Here is a 20,112-nt window from a genome sequence, read left to right as displayed (position 1 = left end):
AAATTATCTAAAATCTTAAAATGAGATTTATCGTTAAAGAAAAAAAATTAAAAGATTCACTAAAAAATAATGTGAGATCTCAATTTAAAATTTATGACTAAAATTATTCTAATGATTTTCAACATGTATGAATTTTAAAGTAAGCAAAGTGATGTTTAGTAAAGAGAAATATCAAACAATCTTCACGTGATTTTGTAAAAATGCAACATGAGAAAATGAAAATCAGTTCTTACTTTCTCTCTTTTTCTTATGGGCAAAATTTTAGCGGGTGTTTGAATCCAACATAGGAAAAGCTTTCGAGTTCACAAAACACATGCAAAGAATTTCTATTTACCTCGTTCTGAAGATATAAGAGATGACTTACAACCTCTTAGATGCCAAATTCTGTTTTACTTTCAATCAATCTCTTGGGATTAGTTAGTTTTGCTTATCACTATTTTTCATTTTTATTGCGACTGCTTGTTTCCGCCTCAAGTGGTTGGTAAATGGTAATGGACCTGAAAGCTACAACTTGTAACGTCATCTTAAACGCACTTGTTGTGCCCGATAACGTGAAACCAAAGTTATATGGGAAGAATGTGAATCACCCACGAGTAAATTGAAAATTTTGATTACGCCCTCAACCATACACCCCCATCCTCATTGATATATAGAAGATTCAAGGGTCATCAATAACCAACAGCTCAAATGGTCAAAGACTCAAAGGCATATAAGACTTTACTTTGTCAAAAGCAGCCTTAGTCGTATACCCAATATTGTGAAAATGTATAGTAATTACATAAAAGACATTTTCGTACACTCAACCAGTACTAGATAGAGCAGAAGGGCTTGTGTTTTTTTTCTCAGCCACAAGAAATGCTTGATGTTTGTATCATACTTTGGAGAATATGCGACTAAAAATATGAGAGACAAGCGTTTGTAACGCTCTTTATTTTGAGTGCAAATAGCGCCAAAAGTGTTGATTATTAGTGATTCACAATATAACTGCACGCTCTGATATATATTGATTTGAATCAGGCTCCACTGACTTTTACTCATGATTCAGTCTCCCTAGACATTAGTAGTACAGAAGAAGGCATTTCCTTGAATCTTTATTCCTTATACCCCACAATTTGGACTAGGCTTTCCCTTTTCTTCTTAAAGTTTCTGATTGTAACCTCGAACCAGATTTTTATTTCCAATTGAGTTAGAAGCAATAACACAGGTCTTCTCAATCTCCTAGAAAACGTGACAGTAAATTTCAATTTTAACAGAAAAATGCTGTCACTTAACGAAGTTGATGCTAGAAAGTCCGGAGTTATTATCAGATGCTAAATTTAGTGTACCCTCGAAGTACAAAATGTTTCTCTTTAACTTAACCACTGACCACTGATTTTGATGTGTGTTATTTTGCCTCCAAAATGTGGATGATTTTTTTTTTTTTATGAATCCAAAATATGGGTGATAATATAATGATTGAGTGCTATTATAATAAATTAAGTAATTCATGCATTGATAGAAGTGGACTAAGGTAGAGACAACGGGTAAATCACCTTAACTTTTAGTGTTGAAAGTATTAAAGCACTATCACACGATTCCCTAAAATTAAGAAAAATTTAAATAAATCCCAAAATTCTTAGCCATTTTAACCACTTAGTATGGTTTTGATCCTTAAACAAATGTTAATATTAATCACTCAAGTCACATGTTACATGTGAAATTGAAAGATTGCAATTTCAGAAAAAAAAATTACTTAATTTTAGACACTAAAGTAACAAAGCTTAACACTTCCATGGGACACACTAGGTGATTTACTCTTTTAATAGTACAATATTACCAAAGCTTAACAGGACCCAATTCACAATGACTAGAGGTATAGCTAACTTACAATGCTGGCCGAAGTATCACTACTACGTGACAAGGTTGAGGATTAATAATGAAATTACCGAAGATGCCTCACAAAGTTTGCTTAATCAGGCGGAAATACTCAAATTGGTGAGTCGGCAAGATAACATTAAAGATAGATTAGGCAACGTAAGAGGGATGTCTAGTTGATTCAGGCCCCTTTCTGTTCCTCATTTTACATCTAAGACCAGCAACTGAGTCATACGAGCCTAGGTATTACTAATTACTCATGTCTCTAAGCATTTGTTTCAAGTTTTCAACTCTTAGAGTAGGCAAATACTTGTACGTAAATCTAAAAACTTCTATTAGGGCATGATTCTTAGAATCTACGTTTTGATTCATGGGGATGCATGCATGATGCATGTGCCCGTTGATGTTGCAAGGCAAGTACTTCTTCCCTAGGTTCATCAGTATTATGCCAATAATGAGAAGATTGTGGTTCCTCTACAAATCTAACAAAGGTTTAATTTAATGTTTTATTGTATTGAGGGCACATAGGAAAGAAAGATGGCGAGCGAGGCACCACGTTGGGCTGACCAATGGGGTGCTGGTGGTATTGGTGCTATGGAGGATGATGATGCCACCAGATCCCAAAAAGACATGCGCAAGAACAAGAATTCTGGTGGTTTTGCCAAAATTAAAAGCGGGGCCTCTATTTGTGTCACATGGATCAAAAACCAATTCAAGAGAAACAACACTTCCAAATAGTTGGGAGGATCCAAATCTACGTATAATTCTCCGAATGTCACTATTGCAATACCTTTTGAGTTTCTTTCTTTTGTAACATCTTTCGATAAAGATTTTCTATTTATTGATTCTGTGTTTTATTTTAGTATTTTTAAAAATAAAAACAACTTCAATGACTTGTTCAGAAGCAAACCCAGTTGAGGATTAGTGAGTTGATCCTATCGCTGCACACAGTAAAACATTCTGCACTTCTATTATTGTTTTCCAGTATTTCTCATTGCATTATGGAAAATCCATTCTGAAATGTAATGGATTTTTCATAATGCAATGAGAAATGCAGGAAACAATAGTGAGAGGACAGGAAGCAACAGTCCACTGCAGGATTGAGATTGGAGACTTGGAGCCCAATGTTCTTTGTAAACCATAAAATTCAATCAAAATTGAACGGCTTTCCTTTAAATTGCTTTTCGGGGTCGATCAGAATTGTGCAGTGGCAGATGACAGAACAAACGTCTATTTTAGCTTCAAACAATTTTACGATTTACCAACTTTAATTTCAGTTTGAAACTTCATTAGTAAACCCTGATCTCTTATTCACCTTCAACAGAAGAATGAATTAATAAGCCGACCCGGACAAATTTTATTGCTATAAGCCTGGTGTATTTAAAAAATTTAAGGCGTAAATCTGTTTTATTACCTATCATAGTTTTTTTAGGCTTGCACTGGCCTTTTTAAAAACCCATCTTGACTAATTTTAAAGACCCATTTCATATTAAAGTTTTATATATAACCTTAAAATAGACCAATATAAAAACTTCATTGGGACAGGAATAGAAATAGGTATTTATAAAAATCGAATCCAACTTATTTACGATATAAACTTATTTTTAAGAGTTTAATATAACCTTTTCATAATAACTTGTTTAAAAATCTTTGAAGAAGAAAAAAAAAATACTTGTTTAAAAATCAGAGTTTATCCTTCGCCTCCAAACAGGATAATACCTTCACCCCATTGATTTGTTTTTAAAATAGTTCATATGAGCCCACCATTGGGTTGATGAGAACCAGTGTTTGTGCAAATGTCAATTTGTATCAATAGTGCTCTTCCTACAATTTTCGCCCAAAAATTAGCATCACAAAGTATATCAATGTTACTGAAACCAAGCAACACAATTCAAATGCGTGGTAACCAAATCTAAATTCATCCAGTGAAGATTTGGAGTAGGAAACTAGATGTTACTGAAAACATGCGTGGTAATCAAATCATAATTTAAAGATAACATAATCAAAGTGTAGGATAATAATACTCAAAAGGCCGTGCATTGACAATTGGGTGCAGAGAAATTATATTTTGTGGGAGCTATTTACAGAAGTTAACATGCATTATGCCTAGTGGGATCCGAAGGTGTTCTCTCCACTGTAAGTCATGTAAAGAAAGCCATCTTGATCCTTATTTTCTTCATAAATAGCAGACATCAATGCAGCTGCAACAACAAGGGATTTAGTACATAAAATCATTGCTATAAAGGTAAAAAAAAAATCATTTGGCATGACTGGATACTTACCAGTTGGAGGCAGAGTGTTATTGATGAAAACAAAAATAGCCTTCTCTGCACTGAGCTTAATCCTTTTGCGGACAACATATACAAACTGGCCAACAGTCAAATCAGCAGGGACAAGGTATCTACATCATCACAACAAGAAGAGAACCAATTGAGAATCCACTAATGCACAGAATAACTATACACATTAATCAAGATTAATATAACCAATACTTTATAGCAGGAATATGGGGGAAAAAATTAAGTCTGGTCCTCCAACTTTCAATACTTGTCTTATCTCTAGCTTATATGCTTCAATGTTCAAAACAATATCAAACTAGAATCTCACTTGGAAGCAGCTTCACTGTCATGATGGATAGTTCAAAAGAGAATATTTGTTTAGAAAAAAAACAACAGTCAATATTCGTAGCCATTCTGCACATGCATATGAAGCATGCCCCTATTAACAAATCAAATAATCAAACATTCTTAAGCAGAGACTGTTTTACATTACTAACAAACCACATTTTGATCATGAAGTTATGATGTGGTATGTAAAACTATATAGAAAACATGATATAGCTTTAACAACAATACAAAATCATTAAATCTTGATTGATCACCATCAATACCAGCATTTTATATGAACATCAAAGTATCAACTCAACAGTTATTACGCACTTCCAGGACAAATTATGAACCTAACCCCCACCCACCCCCAAATAAAACCCTTCAGGCAGCAAAACAAAATCACCAGACCAGGAAACTAATCAAAAGGGACGAAATAGCATAAGAAAATCGCTCACTTTTTCTTATCAATGTCAGGAATGTCACTTCTTTCAGCTTTCTCCACAATCACCTGCACACAAAATTGCCATATATATTTAAACAAGAATGCTTCAAGAAAAATAAAATAAAATAAACAGAATATCTAAATTGAGTACAATCTTACAGGTATTCTATCAGGATATTTCTCTCTAATGCGAGAAGCTTCAGCCTGCCTTCTTTCTGACACATAAAATAGCAAGCTATTAGTTAAGTCGAATGAACAAAGGGTTTTAGAAACTCAGAAGAAAAAACTCGTGTGAACATAGTAAGCACGTTCATTCTTCTATCCGTGTAGGTAGATAAAAAGCTGAAGTCCTTGTCCTTCACCAATAATTTCATTTTTTTAAATTTTTTACGATTCAGAAGGCATGGCCAACAAAAAAATCTTTCGGTTTCTAACAGATTTTATAACAAATTGGAGAAAACAAAAAATTAAAGAAAAAAACGTACCCAAAGGATGCTGAAGCTTGAAGGAGGTTTTGGCCATGATGAAATTGGAAGAGTAATTCGTATCTGCGAATTTGAAACACCGAAACATTAAAAAATTCGCCCACCTGCGAAATCGAAAGGGGGTGGGAGGGGTTGCAAAGTATTACAAAAACAAAAGCAAATTCGCAAACCTAACAGGAAAGGATCAATGATTGAAACGAGGGGTTTGTTTCTCCAAACGAAAGAAAGAGGCTATGTCTCTGTCTGAGTTCGAATCAAAATCAAATGAAACAGATGAAGTTGAAATTAGGGTTTGGTTTGATGTTGTTCTGTTCTGTTCTGTTTTAGAACAACACGGAACGTCTACTTATAGTTTCTGTATACGCCTCGAATCGCCCCTTTCACAAGTAAACTTGGCTGTGTGCAACCTTCTTTCAATAACTGACACGTAAATATATATTTGTTTTCATTTTAGATTTTAAATTTATGATACAAAATTTAAGTTACGATATATATTGATAATAACTAAAAAAAAACAAATTGAAATTAAAATTAAAGGTGTTAAAACCGATAAATTAATATTAAAAATAAACAAGTGTTATACATTATGAAAACTTATGGTACGAAAGTGAAATTTACTCTTCTTTACGACGCATTGTTAGTTTCAGTGACAGGGAGACTTCGGGGAACTCTATGTGGTGGTCACTGGTCAGAGAGGCCATTGTCGCCGGCAGCGAGAAGTTAATCCAGTGATGTATGGAGCACTTCTTGTTCATAGGACGATGTTAAGTTATGTATCACGTCTCATAGTTTCTACTGGTTGAACATTATGTCACAGGTGATTTTAATCCATATAAAATATATAATTTTCCTTATAAATACGAGAAATTATATTAATTCTTCTTCAGGAATTATATTCGTACAAATACAACAAAATATATGACTAAAAGAGAAAATAATAATAAGTTTGAATTTGAAATATAATAAATAATAAAATGGAGGAAAGAGATCGACACAAAATTAAAGTGATATAAGAATAGAAATTAAAACTAAAAATAACTACTACTTTAAAACAACATTTGTATATATTTTTTGTTTGATTTTAAATTTTAAATTAATTTTACATGTCATTAAATTATAAATTGTAAAAAGTTAAAACTATTTTAATTTATAATATTATTTAGTGTTTCACAAACACTCGTGAGAATTATTTGATGATATAATTTTATTAGTGACAATGGTAGTAATAGAATAGATGATAAAAAAAAGCTAGACAAAATGAAATAAAATAATGTAAGAAAAGAAATAAAAAGAAAAAGGAAAGCAGAATAGATAATAAAATATATTGATAGTAGTAATAGAATACAAAAATAAAAACAAAAGGTAAAAAAAAAGTTGTTTGGAAAGAGAAAAGGAGAGAGAGAGAGAGAAAAATTTTGGAGAAAAATCTTTTAATCTAGTAATGACATGCGTCCAGTTTGGAATTTGTTTTATTAATAGTAATAGAAATAGAATAGATTAATAGTAATAGATTGTTTTGGTCAGGCATGCCTTTCGTACTTTGGAAAAAGAATAAGTTAGAATCAATGTTAAGATTCAAATTCATATCCTCAATAAATGAAAATAACAAAATTAAAATACATAACAGATTAATGGTGTGAAATTATAGTAATATAAAAAAAGAAAATAATTTGAATAGGAATAATAATATGTAAAAATAAATGTACAAATTCAAATCACTAATTTCAAGTGTTATAGTTAGGGGTAGAAATGAGTCAAGTCAAACCAAGTTTTATAGACTTAGCTCGGCTTAAGTTGAATATGTAAGGCTTGAGTTTGACTATTACCTAAGCTTTTTTTTTAAGTTCTGTTTAATTTACATAAAAGTCTGACTTGGCCTATGAGTGTATTTAAAAGTCTGTTTAAAGATGTCTTTGATCAATTAATTGTTTTAAAACCTAGTGAAATACTAACTAAAAAAAGAAACTTATAAAATTTCCTATAAGTAATATAGAAATCCAAAAATAATTGATAAACAAAATCATATTAAATTCAAATTGTTAAAACACAAAGTATATCAAAAGAAAATGAAAAAAAGATCATAATATAAAAAAAATATAGATTAGAAATGATTTATATTAATATAGCCAAATAAAAATATTTAAATTGTCTAAAAATGTTTTTACAAAACACTTTTTTCTTTGAAAGTATTAATCTGGTTGCATTATCCTTTTAACTTAATCTTTTTCTTTTTGAAAATTTTTCACATGCAAGTAAACTCTCTAAGAATTTTATGTCACTTCATCCTATCATTCATAATACCATAAAAATGGTGTAGATAATAGTTATTATTATTATTATTAATATTATTATTATTACTTAAACAAGTCGACTTGTCAAGTTTAACAACTTTTTTTTATAGTTTGGCTTTGACCTTTTTTATCTAATTTTTTTTTAAAAAGCTTGAGCTTGACTTTTATAGTAAACTAACTAAAGCCAAGTCTAGCCTTAAATAGGTCGAGTCAAAGACTCCTTGACAAACGGTTCGACTCATTCCCATCCCTAATTGTAGTGATTTGAATTTAAACATTTATTTTGACATGTTCTCTATATTTCTAGTATTTTTTTGGTAGAAATTAATTATAATTTATAACATTATTTTATGATTTTTACTTATGAATAGTATATACATTTTCTTATAAATACAAGCAATAATACCAATTCTTCTTTATAAAACTAAAGGGAATATTGAGGTCTTATATTTCCACCATTTGCATGTTAAAAAGGAACATGAAAATGAAGTTTCCACATCTATTTTCATTAATTTTCACGTTGTTAGTAATCGGTTGCAATGTTTGTGAATCTCAAAATTGTGGTAGTCCATTCAAAACCATTATTGTTAGCCAATCAAGCAACGCAAGTTTCAAAACAATTCAAAGTGCCATCGACTTTGTCCCTTCGGAAAATTCTCAATGGATTCACATCCAAATTTCGTCCGGTGTTTACAGGTAATATATATGCTCATATTTATAATTATTTATTTGTATGCATATTTGTGTTGAGTTCAATGTGAATTATTTGATATATTTAGCATTTTATTGTCACGTTATTTTGCATATATTTAAGGTTATAATAAACTTAAGCATTATGTGTGCTTCGTGCAATACAGAGAACAGGTTGTAATTCCCATAAACAAACCATGCATTTTTCTTCAAGGAGCAGGTAGAAATTCCACAAGTATCGAATGGGGTGATCATGGTAATGCAACTTTCTATACAAAGGCAAATAATACTATTGCAAAGGGCATTACTTTTACGGTATGATCACTTTCAAGATATTTATTTGAAACAGGCAAGGTTATTGCTTATATTAAATAACGATATCACATTTTGCACTTTATATTCTCAGAATACACTCAACAAGCCTATAATATTGGAGGATACTAGCACTACAATCACACAAGCCAAGGCAGCTAGAATCCATGCAGATAAATGTGTTTTCTTTGATTGTGCATTTCTAGGGGTGCAAGACACCTTATATGATGATGATGGTCGTCATTACTACCGTAATTGTTATATTCAAGGTGGATCTGATTTCATATATGGGAATGGTCAATCAATCTTTGAGGTATCATAAAATTAACTTCATTTCGTATTCTTCTAATAATTTCTTCAGTGCTTTAAGTAATGTATGTTCAACTCAACTTATTTCGGAGGAAAAAAAACTCACACGTAAGAGAAATGATATTTGTAAAATAATTGGTATGATAAAATATATAATCAAGAGAGAAAAAGAGATAAAAGAAAAATCATTTAAATTAATAAATGACAAGATTGAGAAAAAATATACACATAAAATATGATGTTAAACAAATTATTATATAACTTGTTATGTGTATCATATTTTTTTATATAATAATACTTAATTCTTTATATAATAATATTTAATGTGTATCACTGTATCTATTAAAACATTTATTATATCTTATATTTCTCTCTCTTTTCAATTATTATTTTTTGCTCAATATTGAAATTTGTTGAATGAGTTTTGTTGTATAGATAAAATTCCTCCTTTTCTTGAGTACTTTTCTTTTATATATATATATATTGATATTCATTACAAGTAGTAATTTGGTTGTGAAAATATAGGCGAGTCACATACATTTTTCAATGGGAAAAGATGGTCCCGAAAGGGATGGGGTAATTACAGCACATAAAAGGCAGACACCAAATGATACTAGTGGATTTGTCTTTAAGAATTGTAACATAACCGGGGCAAAAGGAAAGACTATGCTAGGGAGATCTTTAAGGCCTTATGCCAGAGTCATCATTGCCTACTCATTCCTATCAAATGTGGTTACACCTGAGGGTTGGAGTGCTCGTACCTTTGTAGGCCATGAGTAAGATATTTAAATTTTATAGTAAACTTCAATTTATTTATTTATTTTTATTTTGAATTTTGGATCCTGAAAGTGTGCGTGTAATTATAATCATTAATCTTTAAATAAAATGGTTGAGATTATAATAAAAATACGTGCACATGCATAATAAACTTACAATCTCAATAATTGCTATAACTATACTTTTATCTTGTAAATTATACTCTCCTCACTTCAGAGGAGTCTAAATAAGAAATTGTTTTTTATTAAGTTATCTCCTATTTCAATGACCTCTTAACATTGTCTTGTACATTCATGTATAAAATAAACTTAACTACAGAGGAAACATCACATTTGTGGAGGAGGGGAACAGAGGACCAGGGGCAAATAAATCCAAACGTGTGAAATGGATGAAGCACTTAAGTGGACTAGCACTTGATCAATTCCTAAATATCTCTTACATTGATGAAGAGGGATGGATTGCAGAATTGCCACCCAAGATCTTCATCTAATTGACAGACAGATTATGGTTGTAAAATCAAATTGTTCATAGATTTTGGTACTCTCGATGGGTGTACTATCTTTTTTTTTTGGTAGGTCAAATAATATCTCTTATAATTAATCAATTAATAAAGATTAGTTCCTCTTTAATTCTTGTTTATAACTATCTTATTGCCAAGGATAATACTTAGATATAATAATATAATTATTACTGGTAATTTTCTCCAAACAAATTTAGGTATTATATTTCAACTAATAACTATTGTTAACATCCAGACTGTTGATTTCATCTTTGTACCTAAAATGGATGCAACGATTACCAACGTTATTTAGATTAGCAAAGAGTACCACAAGTACATATGTTTCTATAACTAAGTTTTGACCTTTTATTAATTGAGATCGATTTCGTAAAATAAATGGATAAATAAATAAATTTAATTGAGAAAAGTTATCGGAATTTTTTTTCCTTTTTGGTAGTTGTATGGGAAAGTTTAGTATCAATTGAAGATTTTTCAAAAAGATTTTAATGATACTAGTAAAATAGTTTTACTTATTAGTGTTTGTATGACTTAATACATGATGAGTTATACTTAGATAATTTTATAAAATTATTTTATATTGTTATTACATAATCATTTTTCCTTTAAAAAAGTATATAGAGAAATTTATTTGCAAAAAAAAAAAAAAATAGCTCATGCCACGACATTTAATATTGTTGCCAATGTGTATAGTCAATATTATTTAACATAGTGGATTTTAAGGTGATATAGAAGTGTTCCCCTTTCACTTGCGAGGGAGTAAAATGACATGCAATTGAAGTTTTCTTTTTTATCTTTTGGATATTTGATTTTTTTAGAATCTCAAGATATTTTTTATAAGTTTTGATTCATTAGACCGATAATAATACTAACCATTAGAAGTGAATAGGCAATTTAGTCCCTAAGATTGTATTCATTTTGCATATTAATCTCTAACTTAATGTTAAATTCAAAATAGTTCATATTTTTATATAAGTGTTGTAAAATAGTTTTTCCATTAAATTTTAAAGTAACACGGTTAGTGAGGTCAATTTTAGTGCCACGTGGACTATCCAACGTGGCACTAAAAGATGACGTGGCATGGCACGTGAACGTATCTCTTAAAAGATGTCACGTCATTTGATGATAACAAAATGAGTAAATAGGCAATTTAGTCACTGACTTTGTACTCCTGTTGCATATTAGTCCCTAACTTAATGAAAAAATCAAAATAGTCTCTATTTTTTGCATGAGTGTTGCAAAATAGTCTCTAACTTAAAAGATGTTAGAAATCGTGCTTAAAATATCCATACATTGCGATTATGTGTGTCAAATTTGAAATGGTTTTGATGGCATGATTCAAAGGTGGTTGTGTAGAAAGGAGCGTTTTTAATGAAGTTCATTTATTTCCGATCGTGGCCCCTTATGGCGGTGATTGCAAAGGGGTTGTATCCCATGTCATCGTTTGAACTGTGCACGACAAAGAACTCTGTGGTTGGTGGGTGGTCGGAGAATAACGAGACAGAGGGAATGAAGACTTAATTCCTCTTCTGAATCTCCTTGCTTTCAATTATTTCTTATGCTCTAAGATTTTTGTTTCTAAATTTGTTTTTTGAAATGTGTTTGTGATTTAATTATTGTTATTATTATTGTTGTTATCGTTTTGAGGAAGTTGAGATTACTTTTTAGTTTTGTTTTTGAATTTGTCTTGTGTTTGTTATAATTTTGATTTAGATTTGATTGTGGGGGGTGAGTTTTTGAAATTGGGTCTGATGACAATGATGAGTTTGACGATGCTAGAGTGGGGGTTTGATGATTTTGATTTGATGTATATATATATTTTTTGTTTCCATAGGTTATTACCTTCCTATCTGAGTTTCAATAGATGAAGAGTTGCTTTGAGTTATTTTTGAGTTCATGTGCTAGAAAACGAATCAAACAAACAAAAGGGATAGGGATGTTTTGGGGATAAGAATCATTAAAACATCATATGTCAATGTACAATCTGTTAACGATGTTAGCGATATTTACTATAATTTTCTCTAATAAGAATGAGGGAAGCATGTGTAATTTGTGTAAATCTTAGGAAATATTAGTATAATTTGCTCTAATAAATATAAAGATAAGGAAGAACATTGTACTACCAAAGGTTTATTTAGAAGAGCCAAATTTTCCTAGCCTAAGCCTAACCCACCATTTTGCACGCCGCATGTCTAACCCATGGACTACACCTCTTTTTTTTTTTTTTTTTTCTTTATAAAAATAATAATATAAAAAAATAAAAAAATCCAAATAAATTATTTTTTATATAAAAAGTTAATAAAGTATTTTTAATAAAAGATATAGGTTGTCATTTGTATTATAAAATAACAAAATTACAAATACAAAAAAATAAATAAAATATAATGCACCAATTATAACAATAAAAAATATTAGAAATTAAAAACAAAATTCAACGTGCATAAAATATTAACCTTAAAATGAATATTAACTACATATGTAATATGAAAAATATCATTTATGACTTAATCAATTATAAAAAATAATAAAAGAAAAATTAGCCAACCAACTTTGGACCAATGAAAATTGGAATTAAACTAAGCCAAAATCGGATAAAACCTTCAAACTGGACACATTTTGACACCTCCAGGAATATGATACTTCATTCAAACTCAAGTATAATCAGAGACAAATATCTCATGAATTGTGGATAAAATACAAGCAAACTTATCAGCAAGTCATTGATTATTAGACTTGATCTACTTGAGCAAATTTTTGAATTTGAATCTTATAAATAAAAAAATATAATTGAAAATAGAGAATTTCACTATAAATAATCAAAATTTCTGATAAAGATTAATTATTGATAAAATTGAATGATACTTCATATAAAAAATATGATAAAAAAATATAAGCAAAATCTTAGCTAATTTCTCTTTATTTATTTCTAAAATATATTTCGGAATTTTATTTTCAATTATCAATTTTTTTATTTTTAACATGAAAATATAATGAAGGAGAATTTTAAAATATATTTTTTAAAATGTGATTAATAATATTAAATGATACCAATTAGCTTTCTTATTAGTGCACAAACTAATTAATTTTATTTACATTTAAGTTTAGTGGGAATTGTCCTCTAATTTGATCCAATGAACAGGTTTATAAGAAATCCAATATTCACAAACACTAAACATCAACAAACACCATAATGGCATAATCCATTCGTTTATCAAATTTGATTCAATAATGCATAAACGAAATTGAAATAACTGAGACTTTTTATGCAAGAGCATGATGATAAAACACATCTTACAAAACTCACCATTTTTGTGATGGAAAATTAATAATAAGTGATGCACAATTATAGTATGTTAATAACACATAATAATCACAAAAACAATCACAAGAGGTTTAAAAGGCGTGTATCTGATTATATCTCAAAATAAATATAAAAAAAACGTGTATCTGGAGCGGATATAGAATTCATCCCAAGTATGATAATTGAATCAAGATCACACTGAATTAGAGAGATACTATGAATGAGAGAGATATTATTCTATGAATGATGACTATAATTTTCTTATAATGTTGTATTATTCTAAATTTATCTAATGAGACAATAACTTGATAATCACTAGACGAGAACATAGACTTTTCTTTTGGACACTCAGGGAGTGAGACCAAGGACATAAGTAGGTACTGTGGTAGGGGGCCTTGGCCCCTTGGCCCTCTCTCACTTTTTCCAAATTTGTAAAATTAGTAGAATCTGTTTTGTTTAGGAAAAAAGGTTAATTATATTTTGTTAAACTTTAATTATTAGGTAATCAAATTTTCATTTTGTTAAGGAGATAACTTAGTTGATTAAATAGAATATGTGAGTTATTATCAATTTTTTTATGTTATCTTCAATTTTCACTAATAAAAAAAATCAATATTTCTTTTTTCATTATGCGCTTTGTTAATCACTAATTGTGTTGTGAACCTCTCTTATTATCCTTAACTTAATTATAATGAAAACAAAAATTAAAATAAGTTAAATCCTAATTTTAGGAATGCTTATTTTTCTGGAAATGCACAATAATGGCACGAGTAAATAGTTACGATCAGTACGGCAAAGCAAAAGTTGGTGCACAAAACATATTAAGGTCTTTTTAATTTTTTATTGTTCCATATTTTGTGAATTTTTATACATATATATCTTATATGGATTGAATCCAATATATTTTTAAAATAACTATATCTTTATATTAGATAGGGGTGACAAAATAGGTTAACATGTTCCAATCATATCCTACCGTTGACTCGTTAAAAAATCTATTCTGTTTTAGATAATAAAAATGATTTGAGAACTTAAGTGTGTTCTGTATATCCTCGGGTTTGATGGATTGTCCGGTTGACTCATCAAAGACAAAAGATTAAGAAACAAATAAAATAATAAATATATTTTAATTGATTTTATCTTTTATTAGTATTAAATAATAAATACATATTAAAAAATTGAATGTATTACATTAAATTTTGAATAATATTTTATTTAGACAAAAATAAATGAAATAAAAATTAATATATACATAAAGTATCAAAATAAATATTAAATTTATTTATTAAAAAAAATGAGTTGGTGAATTGATCCATCTTTGTTTTTTCTTTATTCATTTTTTATGGATTAAAATAAGCCTAGTTAAAATGTGTTGACAGACTAAAAACCTCAATCCAACCCACAAAAATAAGTAAGTTAGCAAGTTGACCCTTCAAGTTATATCCCTTTTGCCATCCCTTCATTGTATGTAATCATAAATTTTTAGTATATATAAAATTAGATGTGCATGCATTTAAGTCAGTTGATTTTTATACTTGCCCCGGACATATAATTCTGCTTCGGTCCCTGAGTGATGCCAAACTCATCATAGGAACATTCACATAATAAGTTCAAATAATTAATATCTATCAATTAATATATTATATATTTTATTTATATGAATTAATTAAAAAAATTTCAACATTTTGAACCATAGATAATCAAGATTAATTTGTCATTATTTTTTATTTAATTTTTGCTTCGAAGATTTGTCACCATGTATAAAAATAGATTGTCATATAAAATAAATAAAAAAGATTGATTTTCAATAATTACTTTAAAATTTATCTCTGAAACTATTTTTATTTAATTTATATATATATATATATATATATATATATATATATATATATATATATATATATATATATATATATATATATATAAAAGCATTATTATATAAAACATTGTTTAGTCACATATAGAATAGTTTAGTTACTAAAGCGTGTGACTGCTAACCCAATGTTAGTGGGTTGTTATCGTTTCTTTTATCAAACTTATGTATAAAAAAAATATTTAATTACTGTTTTAGTTTTTAAATATGGGATATGTATTTTTTTAGTGTTTAAAATTTAAAAATATTTCTTTTAGTTTCTAAAATTTTAAAAAATTACTTTTTTTGTCTGTCACATTTTTGTGATAACTTTTAATTATCTTAAATTGATTTTTATTTTTACCTGTTTAAATTTATATTTAAAATTCATTACAAAATACTTAAATTTTTGTCACAAAAATGCTTAAAAATAATCACAAAGTATTACTTTATTACGTAAAACATTAAAAAAAATTAATTTTTCAAAATTTAAGAACTAAAAAAATACATATATTAAATTCAAGGATTAAAAAAGTAATTAAGAAAAAAAATATTAAAGTACATTTATTTATTATAAGACTTCTCATACATTCTGAATCTGGAGCATTCACATGAACATGAACCCCGAAGCGATACAGTTGTACTTGTACCCATCTTAGATTCCATCATTCCACGTCACAGTTAAATATATTTGCTTTGCTTCAGTTAATAAAAGAGGTGTCGACATCCCAATCTTCCTTTCTTGTCGTGTGTCCCAAGTTGCTGTCCTAATTCCAAACTGTAAACTCGTTTTTCTCTGCTTTCAGCAAAAGAACGCCTTTCAGGGGCAACACGAAACAAACAATTAATGAAAGTGAAACTGATTGACATGCCATTTTTTGCTTACCCAAATGCCAATCTAACCAAAACCAACCACCCCTTTTTCTCTTTCCTATAAAACAACCTTCCTTGGAGTTGGAGCACACAAACAAAGCGTGTGCACATAGAAGAGGTCTCGTTTTTATGCAGGGTTTGCCTTGTTGAGTGCATTTTTCCAAAGGGTTGTTTTGTTTGTTGAAGAATGGTTCAGTGGCAGGGTGATGCTGATGAGGGTATCGACTACATGTTCAAGATTGTGATGGTTGGGGACTCTGGGGTGGGAAAGTCTCAGCTTTTGAATCGGTTTGTGAAAAACGAATTCCACATGAAATCGAAACCCACAATTGGGGTGGAGTTTCTGACTAGGACGGTCGTCATGGATCACAAGCTTGTCAAGGCACAGATTTGGGACACTGCTGGTCAAGAAAGGTCCAACATTTTCTACTATGCATTCAGTTTCTTCAAAATGAATTGCTTTTTATTATTATGTGTTTTATGTGCCACAATGTCACTATGCTTGTGTTGAGCTATAATTATCATTTTTCTATTGATCATGATTGAGAATGCAACCAAGATCTGAGAAGTAGTGGTTAAGATCTGAATAGATATTTTCAGAATCGAGATAAAATAAAGCAGCATGGTTTTTTACTATAATTAAGCCAAAAGTTGCATGTGGGTGAATTATGGATTTATGGTCCTTCAAGTAAATTATAATCATCAAATATTTTATCATTTGATGGCTTCTTGGTTGCCTCGGTTGTTGCATTTTGCTGCAACAGAATAGGGAGAGTGTGTGAAGAGTTTTAACCAACGTTTTGAAAAACGGTCTATGACTGTGAGTTCAGCTGCAACATCAAGGTTTCGGGGCTCTCCGCAATTGCAATTGTGGTTGCATCAGCTGAATTTGTCTACAATTTCTCTTTATGTCAAGGATGACAACTAAATTGTGATTGCAATTGCCATTTAAATTTAAAACCTTGGTTTTAACTATAGTTACAGAATTCTCTCAATAACCCTGTGTGTTACATACCAAATTCACCGTAGCACGTACTGTGAACTGCGTGATGAGCCTTGTACCTACATGAACTGCATAACCGTGTACTATGTTCTATGTACCTAGTAACTACGGTTTTAACTAGTCTATCAAATGTCATGTTTTTATTTTTTTATTTTATCAGTTTATTTGTATGTTGTTGATTTAGTTCCTGAAAGTGTCCTTCAGATGCATGTCTATTTCATTTTCATGTGACAATGTTGGCATTCATCACAGGTACCAGGCTATTACAACTGCATATTACAGGGGTGCAACCTGCGCATTACTAGCATACGACATAACCAAGCAGCAAACCTTTGATCATGTTGAAAAGTGGTTGGATGAGCTACGGATACACACGGATAAAAATATACTTGTCATGCTTGTTGGCAACAAATCTGACCTGAGTTCTCTTCGAGCAGTGCCTACGGAGGTAGCCAGAGACTTTGCGCAGCAGGAGGGTCTCTTCTTTCTTGAGACATCTGCGCTTGACTCCAGCAATGTGGAATCAGCTTTCATTGGCCTCCTCTCTCAAGTATATAGAACCGTCAGTAGGAAGCTCATCCTTGTGGACGGACATGAATCAAATTGGGATAAAGTAAACCTTGAACTTGAAGGAACAAAAATTAAGGTCCCTTCACAAGAACCTGAATGCCAGAATGCCAAAAAGAGATTCAATTGTTGCAGTATTCTTTAAAATTTTGTATTGACCCCCTAGATGCACCTTAATTCTTGTGTAAGGACTATTTTCCTCCCCCCCTCTCCATGCTGTTGTGGATTTTGTATACATTGCCATCTATTTTTCTTTTTACTGTACTTTACCTTTCAGGAGATAGGTTTTAGGCATAGTTTTGCAAACTCAAGAATGAAATGATGAATTTGAGTAGTCTATTCAATGTATCTAGCTGTGACTCCTTTACCATGGCTGTTTATTCTAAACAGCTTTCCATCACAAGAATGCAAATAGGACAGTATTCTCAGTTATATATGACAGAAAAAATGCCATTGTTATTATGGATAAACATACATTTGAAGCCAGATAAACAATTCATTTTAAAGATATGGGGTTTGAAATGAAATAATGAATGGCTATCCTGAATCATCTCCTTGCTAAAGCTGTTACCACTTTTGCCAGGCACTACATTTTTATATTGTTTTCATTGCATACTACAATGATCTCAGCACATTCCGATTGATGTGATCATTAATTTTCATTTAGGATTTGTGTTATAATATAATTGGACCAACCTCATTGCTATATATTAGTAATTTCTATATTCTCCAGCTAACCAGATGCGAATGAGGATTGCAGAAGACTAAGTTTCTAATGCATTTGTAGGAAGCCTTCTTCATTAATATTAAATTTGAGAAATGTTTATGTGTCTCTGCAGTAGATTAATGGGGTTTTGCATTACTCTGGAATTGATGTTCATATATTTGGGTTTGATGGATCTCAATTTTTTACTATCTACAGCCTGCTTTTCATTGATAAACTTATCATACATAATTTTAATCTCAACCATTTGTTAAATATCCAATGGTTAGGATATTTCTCATAATAAACTCGTGTATATTTGACATGAGTACATGACATTTCTGGAGAAAATCTAAACTAGAGGAAGCAAGAACAGAAACACACACATAATGTCTATTCCTGCCTATCCTCTCTAACAAAACCTAATTAAGTAGTTTGCTCCTTGGCAAGTGAAAGTGCTTGTTGCATCATCATAGGCATAGCTATAAGCCTGAGGACAAGAAGCCTTGAACACCTTTGAATAGCTTGTTGGCTGGCACTTCTTCGGGCTATTGAAGTAGCCTGTGCAACAATATTCCGGCTTGTTGAAAGCCATACATGCACTCTTACAACCAACAATGTGACTTTGGTTTCTCACCTCCAATCTGCTGGGGCAGTTTCTGTTCAAATCCGACCGGCATGTAACCGCCTTACACTGCCTGGATCCTCCAGTAGGGAAGATTGACACTGGCAAGTTGTAACCATCAACAAGGCTAACATCATAAAAATCCCCTTCCTGGCTGTCTAGTGTAAACTCTGCTAGTGAAGCGGGTGGCGCACCACCAACTCCATCACACTTAAGCTTGCCTCCACAGTCTCCTGTGATGCATGTTCCACTGCCAGAGCTATCAAAGATGCATCCGTGCCGGACCATCCTTTTGGTGCAGTGATGTTTATTGCTTTGCCAGGTTTTAACTCAATCCCATCATCCCATCATCTACGAGTTGAGGTCTTCCTGCTCCTGTTAGGATGCCAGGCCACACTATGTCCCTACATCTATTTTGTAAAGTAAAAACTGTTGCATCCACTCCTGAAATTAAAAAAAAAATATATATATCATGAGGTAGGTACATTGACATAAAATTATATAGTAAACAGTAAATTCAAACACAGTTTTAAATATCAAACATCAAATGTGGTGTATTGGAAAAGAGAACATGTAATTACAATTACCTAATGAGAAAAGCATCACAAGAAGGGAAATTAAGCTGTTTCAATGCCATTAAAGTTTCTGATTTTTGTCACAATTTACGATTTGCTTGAGCTAGGTGATACTTATAAGCGAGGGAAATTAGGAGGTTCAACAAACACAATCTTTATAAAATAGGGAAAAGGTGAAGTTTAGTTTGCTTGCTTTACATTATGACAACTGTAGAGTTTATATTGAAAGAATCAACAGATTGCCGATATTTTATTTTCAGGTGCTAAACTGTCCGGATTTTTCTTAACTAAAATCAAAGACCAAAATTTGATTGTTGTGTTGGCTAA

At 30.6% G+C, this 20,112-nt stretch overlaps 3 protein-coding genes across 3 annotated transcripts; 1 reads left to right on the top strand and 2 right to left on the bottom strand.

Moving 5' to 3' along the window:
* Window positions 1-3,750: 3,750 nt before the first annotated feature.
* On the bottom strand, window positions 3,751-5,775 carry LOC114367036 (autophagy-related protein 8C). The gene is made up of 6 exons (XM_028324120.1): window positions 5,561-5,775; window positions 5,391-5,453; window positions 5,065-5,120; window positions 4,919-4,971; window positions 4,137-4,255; window positions 3,751-4,055 (listed from the first exon to the last, which is right to left on the bottom strand). Exons 2-6 carry the CDS (start codon window positions 5,425-5,427, stop codon window positions 3,961-3,963), a joined length of 360 nt encoding a protein of 119 aa, XP_028179921.1. The 5' UTR covers window positions 5,428-5,453; window positions 5,561-5,775; the 3' UTR covers window positions 3,751-3,960.
* A 10,296-nt stretch (window positions 5,776-16,071) lies between these two features.
* LOC114366928 (ras-related protein RABA4d-like) lies at window positions 16,072-18,314 on the top strand. The gene is made up of 2 exons (XM_028323966.1): window positions 16,072-16,726; window positions 17,568-18,314. Exons 1-2 carry the CDS (start codon window positions 16,500-16,502, stop codon window positions 18,025-18,027), a joined length of 687 nt encoding a protein of 228 aa, XP_028179767.1. The 5' UTR covers window positions 16,072-16,499; the 3' UTR covers window positions 18,028-18,314.
* A 495-nt stretch (window positions 18,315-18,809) lies between these two features.
* Window positions 18,810-19,865, bottom strand: LOC114425583 (thaumatin-like protein). The gene is made up of 2 exons (XM_028392526.1): window positions 19,798-19,865; window positions 18,810-19,654 (listed from the first exon to the last, which is right to left on the bottom strand). The coding sequence occupies exon 2, from the start codon at window positions 19,496-19,498 to the stop codon at window positions 18,998-19,000; it is 501 nt and encodes a 166-aa protein (XP_028248327.1). The 5' UTR covers window positions 19,499-19,654; window positions 19,798-19,865; the 3' UTR covers window positions 18,810-18,997.
* Window positions 19,866-20,112: the final 247 nt, after the last annotated feature.

Source organism: Glycine soja, chromosome 9, assembly GCF_004193775.1.
Source record: "Glycine soja cultivar W05 chromosome 9, ASM419377v2, whole genome shotgun sequence".
Classification (NCBI taxonomy): domain Eukaryota; kingdom Viridiplantae; phylum Streptophyta; class Magnoliopsida; order Fabales; family Fabaceae; genus Glycine; species Glycine soja.
Note: the sequence above shows the minus strand (reverse complement) of the source record. Positions and strands in the feature narration are given on the sequence as shown.

Excerpts from the sequence above, each read along its gene's own strand:
- LOC114367036 (XM_028324120.1), bottom strand. The coding sequence starts at position 5,427 with ATGGCCAAAACCTCCTTCAAGCTTCAGCATCCTTTGG. Across the intron at positions 4,972-5,064 it reads AATATCCTGATAGAATACCT|GTGATTGTGGAGAAAGCTGA; the intron begins GTAAGATTGTAC and ends TTTTGTGTGCAG. Across the intron at positions 4,056-4,136 it reads TAACACTCTGCCTCCAACTG|CTGCATTGATGTCTGCTATT; the intron begins GTAAGTATCCAG and ends TTGTTGTTGCAG.
- LOC114366928 (XM_028323966.1), top strand. The coding sequence starts at position 16,500 with ATGGTTCAGTGGCAGGGTGATGCTGATGAGGGTATCGACTACATGTTC. Across the intron at positions 16,727-17,567 it reads GACACTGCTGGTCAAGAAAG|GTACCAGGCTATTACAACTG; the intron begins GTCCAACATTTT and ends CATTCATCACAG.
- LOC114425583 (XM_028392526.1), bottom strand. The coding sequence starts at position 19,498 with ATGGTCCGGCACGGATGCATCTTTGATAGCTCTGGCAGTGGAACATGC.